Source organism: Oryctolagus cuniculus, chromosome 18, assembly GCF_051225735.1.
Source record: "Oryctolagus cuniculus isolate XC-2025 breed Fujian yellow rabbit chromosome 18, ASM5122573v1, whole genome shotgun sequence".
Classification (NCBI taxonomy): Eukaryota; Metazoa; Chordata; class Mammalia; order Lagomorpha; family Leporidae; genus Oryctolagus; species Oryctolagus cuniculus.
Window position 1 is genome coordinate 20,648,411 of NC_142884.1, and position 13,684 is coordinate 20,662,094.

At 57.7% G+C, this 13,684-nt stretch overlaps 1 protein-coding gene across 13 annotated transcripts; it reads left to right on the plus strand.

Moving 5' to 3' along the window:
- Window positions 1–106: 106 nt before the first annotated feature.
- On the plus strand, window positions 107–11,563 carry PROSER3 (proline and serine rich 3). Of its 13 annotated transcripts, none has more exons than XM_070062456.2 (11): window positions 107–1,087; window positions 1,783–1,882; window positions 2,133–2,335; window positions 3,641–3,768; window positions 3,906–4,009; window positions 4,613–4,695; window positions 4,793–4,932; window positions 7,810–7,979; window positions 8,070–9,129; window positions 9,221–9,302; window positions 9,443–11,563. In XM_070062456.2, exons 1-11 carry the CDS (start codon window positions 1,077–1,079, stop codon window positions 9,582–9,584), a joined length of 2,223 nt encoding a protein of 740 aa, XP_069918557.2. In that variant the 5' UTR covers window positions 107–1,076; the 3' UTR covers window positions 9,585–11,563. The 13 variants fall into 13 exon arrangements, with proteins under 13 accessions (XP_069918557.2, XP_069918560.2, XP_089175556.1 ...); XM_070062459.2 differs by having other exon boundaries at window positions 7,813–7,979; XM_089319430.1 differs by having other exon boundaries at window positions 4,823–4,932.
- Window positions 11,564–13,684: the final 2,121 nt, after the last annotated feature.

Sequence of the window (13,684 nt, forward strand, 5' to 3'; positions counted from 1 at the left end):
AGGGCGCCTTGCGCCGGCCCCTCGGCGGGCCTCCCAGGGACACTGGGACCGCAGCCAGGCCTGGCCATTAGTAGAGCCTTATTTAGAAACCCCAACAATGACTTGGCCATTTATTAAGCGCCTGCTGGGTGCCCGGTAAAGGCCGGCAGGGAGGTGTCACTAAGATCCCCCCAATTTCGGGAAAGGGACGCTAAGGCTGAAGCGGCGGGTATTGGGAGCACAGCGCGGGATCTGGGACCCTGGGCTCAGGGAGTCCATCCCCTGGCCCCCTGGCAGCTCTGAGGATGACGCAGATACAGATCTTAGGAGCAGATTCCGGAGAATGCAGTAGCTGAGCCAGGTTGTCAGGAGGACACAGAACAGAACCAACCCCGGTCCTCGGCCAGGACTTGGGCGCAGTCCCCGGGCAGGCCGGCCCTAATTCTGTGCCTCTGACTCAGCCCCGGGTGCGCAGCGGCCAGGGGGCGTGAGCACCAGCACTCCGGGTTTGCCCCCCCAGAGGCCCTGCGCTGGGGCCCGAAATAGCTCGTTTTGATCCCAGTACCTCGGCCAGGAGCCCAGGCCTGGCAACCAGTGCGGCCAGCTGCCCCTGTAGCAAGAGGTTAGCGTGTAGATGACCATCGGGGCCAGCTGTCTGGCCCAGCTGATGGACGACGGTGATTAGGGAGGGGACAGACTCTTGACTGCCCCCTGATATGGTAGGACAGCGGCTAGACCTGAGCAGAAACAGGGAGGACTTTCAGAACGCGAGACTGCAGGAGACAGGAGTCCGATCGCCGCCAACCTCAAGCCGACTCAGGTCTTTTTCTTCATTGGTCCAAGAGCTTGCCAATTACGACTGCACGCTGCAAATTCTCCAATCAAATATGTTCTTTCTAGCAAGACAACGTTACAGCCAATCGTTTTCCAGATACTTTATATTTTCCTCTCTATCATTGGTCGCCTCGGAGGCCACTCTTTTCCTTCGCCGGCACGCCCAGAAAGGGGCAGGGCTGATGGGACATTGCTAAGCGACCGAGATGCCGGCGGGGTCCGTCCGGTGACCCCAAGAGCGGAAGCGCTGAGGTAGCTGCGGAATGGACCGCAGGTGAGGCCAGCCCCTCTTCCAGAGACCACAGGACACCTGGGGAGGACCCAGGACGAGGGCAGCGCGGAATCTCTCGAGCTCAGCGGCACTGCAAGTGCAACAGCCTTAGCCCTCAACATCCGGGGGGTTCCATAGACGTTGTACGTTGCCCTTTCTGGGTGGCTCCAAGAGTTTCTCCAAGGGCGTCCGAGGGCAACTTGGGAGCTGGCCCCCGACACCCGGGAGTGCTGGTCTTCGGACTTTCTCGCCGAGGCGGAGCCCAGGGAATTATGGGGATCGGAGTCCGTCTACACTAGGGGAACGTGTATGCCCCGTAGGGTCTCGTCGAGGTTCTTAACCCCAGCGCCCCTTCAGAATCACCTGGGACGCTGCGAAACAAAACAAAAATATATGGCTGGCTGGCCCCGCCTCCTGATATCTGATTACGTTGGTCTGGGGGGTGGGGGAACGGCATGTCTCTTCTAGACTGGACTCAGGGTTGAGAACTAGCGGCTCCCCAGCCCTGGGCCTTTCTAAGTCTGCTTCAAGGAATCACGGGACTCGCCCCTCCCTGAATGTCCCGAGTGCTCCAGGAAAGTTAGAGTCGCTCTCCTCCAGGAATCCCCGGCAGCCGCGTGGCTCTGCCCTCCTCATCCCCAGCAGGGCCCGAGGCTGCAGTGCCCACGCTCAGCCTGCCAACCCCCCTGTCGCCTTAGCAGCCTGCCGGCTCTCTCTATCCAAGACAGAGCGCCTGGAGGTGCTTCCCCGGGTCGAAGCCGCTCCTGGTCATCTGGAGGCCGGACGTGGTGCTCCAAGGTAAGGAAGTAGCCCAGGAGCAAGGAGTGAGCCCTAGAGACACTGGGGATGCGCTAAGGAGACAGACCCTCTCCCGCTCCCCACAGCCCTGAGCTTGTCTTGCTCTCGACCGCCTGGACCGCTCATCACAGCCCCAGCCACTCTAGGCCGTTGACCGCTTCGGGATGGAGCCCTCACGTGTGTCTCCAATGCCCTGCAGGGATGACTCAGCAGACCTCACCTTTTCTCCCTGTGTTTTCTCCCCTCTTAGACCCTGAGCCCATCCAGGTCCCAGAGGTCCAGGCTCCCACAGGCTCCCAAGGCTGCAGCCACAGGTCCCACCTCCCCTGAGCCATCGGAGGAGTCCTGGCCGTCCAGTTCAGGGACCCCTTCCCCACCCGCCACCACTGAGGGACACACGGGGGCCTCCCTGTCACCTCCCCTGATTGACAGCGGGGATTCCGTGGTGGCCAAGTGAGTACCAGCAGCCCTGGTAGGACAGGAGAGATGGGGTTGGGGGGGGACATCCCATAATACAATACTCACTGCAGACAGAGCGGCTTGTGCAGTGCATTTGTAGGGCCGGGCGTGTGTGTTATTGAGAACTCTGGAGCCAGAATGCCTGGGTTTCAGTCCCGCCGCTCTCTGTGCGACCTTGCCCTTGGTGTCTTTCTCTGTAAATTGGGGTTTCTTTCTTTCTTTCTTTCTTTCTTTCTTTCTTTCTTTCTTTCTTTCTTTCTTTCTTTCTTTTTTTTTTGTTAAGGTTACACATTAACCTATGTTATATCTTTTTTTTTAACATTTATTTATTTATTTGAAAGTCAGAGTTACACAGAGAGAGGAGAGGCACAGAGAGAGAGAGAGAGAGTCTTCCATCCAATGGTTCACTCCCCAGATGGCCGCAACGGCTGGAGCTGTGCCGATCTGAAGACAGGAGCTTCTTCCTGGTCTCTCACATGGGTGCAGGGGCCCAAGGACTTGGGCCATCTTCTACTGCTTTCCCAGGCCATAGCAGAGAGCTGGACAGGAAGTGGAGCAGCCGGGTCTCGAACCGGCCCCCATATGGGATGCCGGCGCTTCAGGCCACAGTGCTGGCCCCAAATTGGGGTTTCAATAGCATACATTCCCTAGTGATAATTTTAGCTGGTAGTGAGATGCTGTATAGAATGACCTATACCAATTCCTGTCACGTGGTGAGCAGCTGGATTTGTAGGACACAGATTCAGTTGCTGGAACAGAGCCCCAAATGAATCATGGCTTCAAGGTAGCACTTATTTCTCCCTCGTCTGCCAGTCCAGGCAGAAGCAACCGGCGCTGATATGGCAGCCCCTTGTGGAGGTGCCAGGGACTTTCATCTTGTTGCTGTCCCATCCCCAAGCCGTTGCCCGTAATTCACAGGCCAGAATGGCGCCCAGCCCTGTTGACATTCCAGAATCACTTCTTCAGACCCCTTTTGTCCATAACCTAATCATGTGGTGCCAGGACTGCAGGCGACCCAGGCAGCACATTCTGTAGATGAGTGGCTGTGTGCCCAGCTACAAACTTGCGTTACTGTATACGAAGGGAAAACAGCTGACCAAGGACCGCTGCTTGGATCTGCCGTGGTACCTGGTAAACGTTGGTCATTGTGATTATGACTGTTTTATATATATATATAATATATATTTATACATATAAATTTATACATATAAATTTATATGTATAAATATATATTATATATGTATTAAATATATATTATATATATTTTACTCTTCTCACCTCACTAACCCTCCCTCCCAGGTACATAAACAGGTTCCGCCAAGCTCAGCCCACCAGCCGAGAGGAGTGCCAGCCTGCAGGTGCGACCCATGCTGACTTTTGGTGGCTGCAGCCCGAGCCTCCAGTCCCCAGCAGTGAACTAGCAGCAGGTACCTCCTTCGGTTCCTTCCAACCCGGCCCCCCCACCGCTGGCCTCAAACCTTTCCCGAGCAGTGTCCCCCTCACCCCCCCCCCCCCACCGAGCAGCCACTCCTCTTGGCTCCCATAACACGACTAAGTTTTTCAGCAGGAACTAACAAGCCAGAGGAAAGACCAAATCCAGCAGTTCCGACCCCTGCCATGGCGGCCAGTGCGTCCCGGGCTGTGGCTCCCCTGCAGGAAATGAAGCAGGTGACCGCCCCACCCATGCCCTCCCTCATCTGCCTGAACTGGCAGCACCAGGTCTGGGGTAGAAGTGGAGCTGGTCCCCCTTCAAGGACGCTTAAAGGGAAAAAGCATTTGTTGGCAAATGTCACTGGGAAATCCAAAAGGAGCTGCTTTCAGGCCTGGCTGAATCCAGGCGTCTGAACAACCCAGCCGGCTCCGCTCTGTGTTCTCTCGTGGGCTCAGTCGCAGAGGAGCCACGGTGGCCTGCAGGGGCTCTCGGCTCCCATGGTATTAACTCAGCTAATGCGGTGGAAAGTGGGAGTTTTTCCAGTAGCGCCAGGCGTACTCTCTTTCACTCATCCTTGAGCCAGTGGCAGTGAAGCAGAGGATACGGTGTTTGGATTAGGCAGGCCTAGGCAGGGAGGTGGGGCCAGTCCTTCTCCAGCGACAGGGACCTGCACACGAAGCGGGTAGCTCCAAAGAGCAAAGCTGGGGCTCTGTTCCCCGGGGAGGAAGAGCAGAAGCCGATTACGGGGAGCAGGGGTGCGGGGACAGAACTTTGTCCAGAGTCCCTCTCCCAGCAGCCTTTGGGATGGGGACTGGCACCTGACCCCTGTCGTCCCTCAGAGCCTCAACACATGGAACTCATCCCTGCTGGACCTGGAGACGCTGAGCCTCCAAAGGAGAGCCACCAAGCTGCTGCGACGCAGGTGCCTCCGCCACGCCCTTCGGCCTCTTCACGCCCGCGGCCGGCGGCTAGCAGCGGCCTCCGAGCCCGCCCTGCCTCCCTTCTGCTTCTCCCCGCAGCAAGGCCTCCACCTCCTCCTCCTCCTTCAGCCCGAGCGACGCCAGCAGTGCCTCGTTCCCCGTCAGCTCCGATGGCCTCTCTGCCTTCTCCATGACCTTCACCCCTGAGTCGGGCGAGGGCTCTGCCCCCAGAGAGCCTGGTAAGCTTTAGGAGGCAAGGACGGAGGGCCCGGTGCTGCCCCTTAGCCGCCGGGTGCCTCTGGGCCTCTCTGGGCCTTGGTTCCCCGGCTGTAAAGGGGGGACACTAATTATATTCCTGTCCTGTGGGCGTCGTGAGGATTAACTGAGTGAGACCATGGGGAGCACAGCACAGCTCTGTCGACAGGAGCCGTCTGAGCTCGACAAGTCTGCCGTTCTGAACACAAAGCTGCACAACCAGGAGGCTGATGGCAGATTTGGCACCCCCTGCTTTGCCGGCAGACTCTGACCTAAAGAACATGGGTCTATTTCTTTCTTTTTTTTTAATTACATTTCTTAGCAGTGAACTCCCCCCCCCCCTTTTTTTTTTTTTTAATTTATTTGTTTGAAAGGCAGAGATACTGAGAGGCAGAGAGAGGGAGGGAGGGAGGGAGGTCGGTCTTCCATCTGCTGGTTCACTCCCAAATGGCCGCAATGGCCAGAGCTGGGGTGATCCATAGCCAAGAGCCAGGAGCCTCTTCTGGGTCTCCCATGTGGGTGCAGGGGCCCAAGGACCTGGGCCATCTTCTACTGCTTTCCTAGGCCATAACAGAGAGCTGGATTGGAAGTGGAGCAGCCAGGACTCGAACTGGCACCCATATGGGATGCCGGCACTGCAGGCAGCAGCCTTATTCGCTGTACCACAGTGCCGGCCTTATGAGTCTATTTCTAATCTATATTGTTGCGAATACTCATACCTTTTGCTGTTGTATATACTATATTGAACCAACTGGAACATTTTTTAAGTAAAGTAAAGCAGTGGAATATTGGCAGTCTCATGTTTCAGTTAGACACCAGCGTGTCTGAGCGTGGCATGTGGCCCCAGGCGCAGGTCTGTGCCTTGCACACCGTGCCACTTGGCTGAATCATGCAGGCTGTGGCGCTCCCAGGACTTCAGAGGCAGGGTTAAGGTCCTGGGTTACTATTATCGTCGTCACTGTTGGGACGATGTTACCCTGTGCCCAAGTCTTGGGCTGCAGTGGTGCCTGGACAGTTGCTGTCGGGGTCTCGCAGGGCTCCCGTGAGCAGGGCGAGGCAAGCACAGGTTAACAGAGAGACATCTGTGCGTGTGTGTGATCCTGCCCAAGGACTCACCTGTCTGAGTCTTCACCCTTTTATTCACCTCTCCTTCCTGAGCCTCAGCTTTCTCATTCATAAAGTGGGGATAAAGTTGGTTACTTACGTCATCGGATGCTTTGTGGTTAAATTTATTCATTCATTGAACTGACATCGAATCCCACTGTGTGTGAAGCCCTGTGCGCAGGACTGGAGAGGCGAAAGCACACCAAGCATGCAATCCCACCGTCAGGGACCTCACAGCGTAGTGGGGGTGGGGCTGAGAGCAGTCGCATGGTCCCACAGCGAGGGTGAACCACACAGAAATAAAGGACACACAAGAGAGGACTGCGGAGCTTGCAAGTCAGGGGGCACTTCCTGGAGGAGACGCCACTGAAGGAGAGACCTGAGGGATGCAGGTGGGCGTAGGTGGGCGTAGACAAGAGCCTTCCAGCACGCACAGTGGACCCGAGGGGCTGCAGGGAGAGGGAGCGTGGTGCCCACAACGGACAGGAGAAAACAAGAGGCAGGGCTGAGTAGTGTGGCATCAGGGAGGAGAGGTCGACAGAGCCCCGATTGCACTGGGCCGTGCAGGTAAAGCGAGGCGTTTGGTTCTCCTGTTCTTGCCAACAGGGAGCCTCGGGGGAGTTGGGGGCATGGAGGGGACATGATCTTTCTTGGGTGTTGACAGATTCTGTCTGGCTGCTCCCAGCACCTGTGAGAGATGCTGGTGGTTTAGCTTGGGCCAGAGCTGAGGAGCCCGGAAGTAGAGCCACAGGATGTGGGAGGGGACAGGGCGGGAGAGGCCTGGAGTGGAGATCCCCTTGTCTGTGCAGCGTGAGCTAGCAGGGCCCCCAGGAGACGAGGGCAGCTCTACTGATCAGGACTGACACAATGATGCCTTGCATGATGGAACATGCCTGCCTCGCTGGACTGATGTCAGCCCCTGACCCTGCCCTCCATCACTGCTGTCCCCAGGGCTGAGCCGTGGCCCGGAGCACACTAAGCTGTTCATTTTGCATTCATGCCACAAATACCGATTGCACAGAGACAGGTTCTGGACACTGGCAATATGGTAATGGACAAGATGGACAAAAATCGTGACCTCTGTGTACCCGGCCTGGTGGCAGGGGAGACAAATACCAAACAGGGCAGGGAGCACATATTCAGGGTGTGAGAAGGGGGTGAGGTCGCAGGGGATGATGGGGTGGGGGCAGGGCTGGGACAGTCAGGGGAGGTGACATTTGGCAAAGCTCTGAGGCTGTGAAGGAGCCCTGGGGTACGTGAGGGAAAGTGTTCCAGGCACAAGCCAAAGGCCTCCACACTTCTCCCCAGAGTGAGCTGTGGCTAGGACGGGGGTGGGTGGCATAACCAGGAGGCCGTACTGCGACTCGGTGGTCACGTGCTCTCTCTGGCTGTGCGTGGGGCACCGACTTGGGTGAGCAGAGAGGAGACCGCGTGGGGTGAATGGAGGTGGACTAGCACAAGCAGAGGCAGGTTCTGGAGACGCTGGCTCGTTGGCATAACCGCAACGTGCAGATCAGGGCCTGGCTGGGAGGAAGAGCTCAGTAAGTGTGTGCTGGATGCATGAACAGGTGAGTGACGGCGATCGAGAGGCCCAGGAGTGCCCGCCTCTCTGCCCCCCTCCCCCCAGGAGCTGGGACGCTGTCCGGGCAGGACAGCCGTCGGAGGGACCCCTGGTTCGGTGGAAGGTGTCTGTGCAGTTCTCACCGGGTTGCGGATCCTCCTGCACCTGCCTCACCCTCTCCCTTCTCTCTCCCCAGCAGCCCCTGCGCCGGCCCAGGCCGCCACCCCTGCGCCAGCCCCCACCTCCTCCCAGGCACCCCTTCGCCCAGAGGATGACATTTTGTACCAGTGGCGGCAGCGGCGGAAGCTTGAACAGGCTCGAGGGGGCCACGGAGATGGCCCCTGGGTGCTGCCCCAGACCGTTCCTGTGAGTTGGCGAGAGGGGGGAGCCCGAGGGCCCTCTGCCCTCCTTCTCTCCTCCTCTCCTCCTCAGGCCCCTCCTCCCATCTCTTCACAGACCTCGTCTGGCCCTGCGGTGACCCCTGGTCCCCTGGGGACCCAGCCTAGCTCCGTCCCACCGTGGGGCGGCGTGGCCCAGCCTGGTCCCCCGGAGGCCTTCTATGTGGAGAGGCATCCTGTTCCCCATGGGTGTCCTCCACATATCTTCTGGGCTCCCAATCCTCATGGGTTTTTCTGGGCCCCACAGTCTGGTCCCTGGGTATCTCTTGGGACTGTGCCTCCAGTACCACTGGCCTCCACTCCAGCTCCCCTGGCCTCTAACCTGGCTCCCCCAACCCCTGCCTCTGCTCCCCCAGCCCCCACCCCAGCTCCCCTGGCCTCTAACCTGGTTCCACCAACCCCTGCCTCTGCTCCCCCAGCCCCCACCCCAGCGCCCACTGCCTCCACCCCAGCTCCCCTGGCCTCTAACCCGGCTCCCCCAACCCCCACCTCTGCTCCCCCAGCTCCTCCGGCCCCCACTCTGGCTCCCCCCACCTCCACCCCCGCTACGCTGGCATCCATCCCTACACCCTCAGCTGCTCCCCAGGGCCTGCCCACCAGTGAGCCCAGCAGCTCCGTCCGGCTTGAGAAGCTGGGCGCCAAGCCCCGGAAGGGCAGAGCCCCGTGCCGGGAGGCTGCTGTCCAAGTCTCTGCCGTTGATGCTGACGAGGGGCCTGACCCACAGCTCAGAGGCGCCCTCGACCAGGTGGTGACTGACCGGCTGTTCCGGGACAGCCTGGAGGACACGCCCCCTCGCCTCGTGGGCCCACCTCCACCCAAGGCCACACCCCTCCGAGCCCGGGTCACGCCCCCTCTATCTGAATCCTGCCGTCCCTCTAAAGCCAAGGCGGGGTCCGCCCCCTGCAAGGGCAAAACCACTCCGGGGACTGACGTTGGGCGCCTGCCGCCCGAGGCCCCACCCCCTGCAGCTGCGGAGCCCTCTGCGCTCACCAAGGCCGCGCCATCCGAGTTCAAGGTGGACTCTCCTGAAGCTGTGGCCACGCGGTCGCCGGCTGCGGCCCGTGCCCGCCCTGAGGATGTCCTCTGCCAGGCCGCCCAACTTCTGCAGGCGGCTGACGGTGAGCCCGGCGCTGGCGCCCGCCCCTCGCGGAGCCCCGCGGCCGTTCCCTCCCTGAGCCCGCCCCCTGGAGCTCACTCTGTTCCCCCCAGACTCCGATGGCAGCGAGTTCCAGGATGACCCCGTGCTACAGGTGCTAAGAGCCCAGAGGGCAATGCTGCGACAGCAGAAAAGGTGACCCCCCACCCTGGGCCCTGCGCCCCCTGGGACCCTGTCGGGCACCCACCCCTCCTGAGCTTTTCCTGAACCCCCTGCATAGCCCCAGACCAGTCTTCAGCATATACCCCAGCCTCTGCTCCCTGGCTTTTCTCTAGGAAAGTGGACGCCCAGTTGTCTCTCCTACTGGACTCAGCAGAAGACGCGGGGTCTTGGTCGCCACCAGCCAGGTCTCCCCCCAGGTCCCCAAGGAGGCGGCTGAGGAGGGAAGGAGCCTCCCTGGAGGCCAGGCGGCTCTGAGTTGTATAAATTCTGTTTTGCCCAGTGAGACACTGTTTCCGGGTTGCTGATTATCGGAGAAAAGGGCTTGTTCTGGAAAGCCCAGGCAGGGTGCTAATGGGAGGCAGCGGCCTCGGAGGCGCTGCCCCTCCCACCCCGGCTCCCCTGACCGGTGAAGCAGGCTTTCTTGGCTTCATCTTCCTTAGCCGGAGGTGGGCCACTTCCAGGCCAAACCTGAGCAACACTGGGACCCACTTGTCGATACTCAGCTCAGGAGTGGATGGACACAAAGGGCCTGGCGTCTGGGCAGGGGGCCGCTGGGGTGCTGGACAGGCCGTATGCTGCGGTGGCAGCAGCGATGTGTGGTGCAGCTGGGCCCTCCCCCTGCAGCTCTCTTCCCCTCCTCCTGGAACGCATCTCCTTACCTCTCTGGCCATGCCTCCTCCTCGTCCCAGTGGGCCAACTTCAGCCTGTTCCAGGATCTTGGCTGAATTCTCTCCCCACACTCGCTCACTCTCAGGCGCTCTTGCCTAACCTCATGGCTCTAAAACCCATCTCTCTGCTGAGTCCCAAAATTACTGTCTCGAGCCTACACCTGGCCCTAAGAAATATCTCAAATTCCATGGGCCCTAAACTGAGCCCCCAGTCTCCCACCCAAACTTGTTCCTCCTCTACTTCTAGGCGCTAAGACCAAAAAGCCTCAGTTGTCCCTCTCTCCCGCTCAGCCCATGTCCCTGGCACTTCTCTCTCTCCCACCCAGTCCACCAGCAGATCCTGTCTTTGCTTTTGAATTCTGTTCTGACCTCAGTGCCTTCTCCCCTCTTCCTCTGCCCTCACCTAAGTCTACCACCTCCTCCCTGGACTAGGGAAAACTTACCTTTATTCCTAACTTATCCACACCTGCTTTGATACACTTGTCATCAAGAGATAGAGTTTACATTCCATCACCTTGCAACTGGGCCCCTTGTAAACACAACACAGAGGGAGTGGTGCAGCTGAACTTCCCGAGTTCAGTTAGAGGAGATGCAGGCAGGGCAGGTGTGTGGCGTGGTGGTTAAGCTGCTGCCCTAGAGGCCCACATCCCGTATTGGAGGGCGTGGCTTGAGCCCCGGGTGCTCCGCTTCCACTCCAGCTTCCTGCTGGTGTGCACCCTGGGAGGCACAGGGGCTTTAGTCCCTGACACCCATGTGGAAGACTGATGACATTCAGGGCTCCTGGCTTTGGCCTGGAGAGCGAACCAGTGAATGGAAGAATCCCCCTCCCCCTCGTCTCTCTGCCTTTTGTACCAAATGAACATAAAAATCAGTAACAGATACAGCTGATAGGGTCTGCCTGGTTTCCTCGCGGAGATGACAGGCATGTAAGACTGGTTACAGAGGCCTGCACTGTAGTGCAACAGGCAGGCCACCACCTGCACGCCAGCAGCTCAGAGGGTGCCTGTTCGAGTACTGCCTGTTCCCAGCTGATGGCCTGGGAAAGCAGCGGAGGATGACCAAAGTCCTTGGGCCCCTACACCTACGTGGGAGACCCGGAAGAAACCCCTGGCTCCTGGATTTGGCATGGCCCAACCCCAGCCATTGCAGCCATTTGGGGAGTGAACCAACAGATGATGGAAGATCGATCTCTCTCTCTTGATTTCAAATAAATAAATCCTAAACAAAAAATCCTGGTTGCCTGGGGCCGGTGTTGTGGCATAGTGGGTAAAGCTGCCCCCTGCAGTGCCAGCATCCCATGTGGGCGCTGGTTCAGGTCTCAGCTGCTCTACTTCCAATGTGGCTCTCAGCTATGACCTCGGAAAGCAGTGGAAAATGGCCCAAATCCTTGGGCACGTGCACCCACATGGGAGACCCAGAAGAAGCTCCTGGCTTTGGATTGGCACAGCTCCAGTCATTGCGGCCATCTGGAGAGTGAGCCACTGGATGGAAGACCTCTCTCTCTGCTTCTTTCTCTCTCTGTGTAACTCTGACTTTCAAATAAATAAATCTTTTAAAAAACAAAAACCTGGTTGCCATGTTGGGGAGGGGTTTGGATTATCAAACTCAATGAAATTTATGAATCTAATTGTATTTAAGGTCCACCTCAAAAGAAAAACTATTCAACTCCAGTTAAAGATGTACCAAAGGGCCAGCATTGTGGCCAAAGATGGAAAATATGCCACCAGAATGGGTTTGATATCTGATAAGAAAGAGGATACATTTCTAACAGCAGATTCTTTATGTCCCAGACAGTGAATATGTTCAGCCTTTTTGTTGAACAAACCATATGTTTAGATGAAATCAACAAGAAGGAAATACCTGTTTTGATGTAAGGAGAAATGCACCATGTTCATAATAACAGAACCTGATTTAATTGGGAGGGTAGGGGGTCCTAGAAGGGTTCCTGAGTTAGAGTTACAAATTATCGAAGTTGACAAGGCCATCGTAATCACTGTTGCTAGGTAACAAATCACCCCCAAAACTAAATGGCATGAAACAATGTTCACAGGTACTGTGAAATTTGGACAGGACACTGGGGACAGTTTGTCTGCTCCATGGTGTCTGGAGGTTCAGTTGGAAAGACTCAAAGGAGACTTGAGAGCGGTGGGCTGGAATCTTCTGGAACTTCTCCACTCACAGCCTGGGACCAGGGCTGAGGTGACTCAGAGGCTGAGGCTTGACTGTACTGCCTGGGCGTGGTCTCTGCGCTGGCCTGGGCTTCCTCACAGCATGGTTGCCACAGCGTCTCGTGCTTCTCCCACGGTGCCCCCGGCTCTGTATTGATCTTCCCCGTGCTCCGGGAGGAAACTGCACTGCCTTGGGAATCACAGCATCACTTCCACTGTTCCCTGTTGGTGGAAGCTTCACAAGTTTTTCAGGATTCATGGGGTTCATGGGGAGCAGGTACACACTCCAGCTCTCGAGGACAGGAGGGTCAAAGAATTTGCAGCTGTTTTTCTTTTCTGTTTTTTTTTTTTTTTTTTTTTTTTTGGATAGGCAGAGTGGACAGTGAGAGAGAGACAGAGAGAAAGGTCTTCCTTTTCTGTTGGTTCATCCCCCAATGGCCGCTGCGGCCGGCGCACTGCGCTGATCCGATGGCAGGAGCCAGGTGCTTCTCCTGGTCTCCCATGGGGTGCAGGGCCCAAGCACTTGGGCCATCCTCCACTGCACTCCCGGGCCACAGCAGAGAGCTGGCCTGGAAGAGGGGCAACCAGGACAGAATCCGGCGCCCCGACCAGGACTAGAACCCGGTGTGCCGGCGCCAAAGGCGGAGGATTAGCCTATTGAGCCGTGGCGCCAGCCTCTTTTCTTTCTTTCTTTTTTTTTTTTTTTAAAGATTTATCTTATTTGAAAGGTAGAGTTACAGAGAAGCAGAGAGAGGGAGAAAGGTCTTCCATCCACTGGTTCACTCCCCAAGTAGCTGCAATGCCCGAGCTGAGCCGATCCGAAGTCAGGAGTCAGGAGCTTCTTCCCGTTTCCCATGTGGGTGCAGGGGCCCAAGGAACTGGGTCATCTTCTGCTGCTTTCCCAGGCCATAGCAGAGAGCTACATTGGAAGTGGAGCAGCCAGGCCTCAAACTGGCACCCATATGGAATGCCGGCACTGTAGGCATTGGTTTCACTCGCTATGCCACGGGGCCGGCCCCTAAGAGTCTAGATTGCAAAGTATTTGTTTCGTTCATTTTCTATCTTCTTGCACTTTGCTTTCGAACTGCGGTGAGGATGGGATATGTTTTTACGTGCTTTGATATGGACGTATCCACCAAGTCAGTGGCCAGAATGAATGAATGAATGAACGAACCGAGGCGAGTCCTCCGTGGTGAGGGCCCGCGGAGAGAGCCGTCTAGGAAAAACCGTCGTTACAGTGCTGCTGGTCGGTGGCAGGAGTATATGGACCTGCCTTTACAGCATGACCGCGTCGCTGGCATTGTGGGCTCCACCCTTTCCTAGGACAAGGAGCCAAAGCTGGAGGCGGAGCCGTGACAAGGACAATGTCCAGGGGGCAGGGCGAGGCCCCGTCGCGGGCAGCCCAGGATTCTGTCCCAGAGAGGGTGCAGGAGCCGATGGAAGGCTCCCGTGGGTGAAGCACCCTCAGGCGCTGTGGGCGGAGTCAGGTCAGGACGGCCGGAGGAGACTGGGGGGCCAG

Excerpts from the sequence above, each read along its gene's own strand:
- PROSER3 (XM_070062456.2), top strand. Across the intron at positions 1,883-2,132 it reads GCCGGACGTGGTGCTCCAAG|ACCCTGAGCCCATCCAGGTC; the intron begins GTAAGGAAGTAG and ends CTCCCCTCTTAG. Across the intron at positions 4,010-4,612 it reads CCCTGCAGGAAATGAAGCAG|AGCCTCAACACATGGAACTC; the intron begins GTGACCGCCCCA and ends GTCGTCCCTCAG.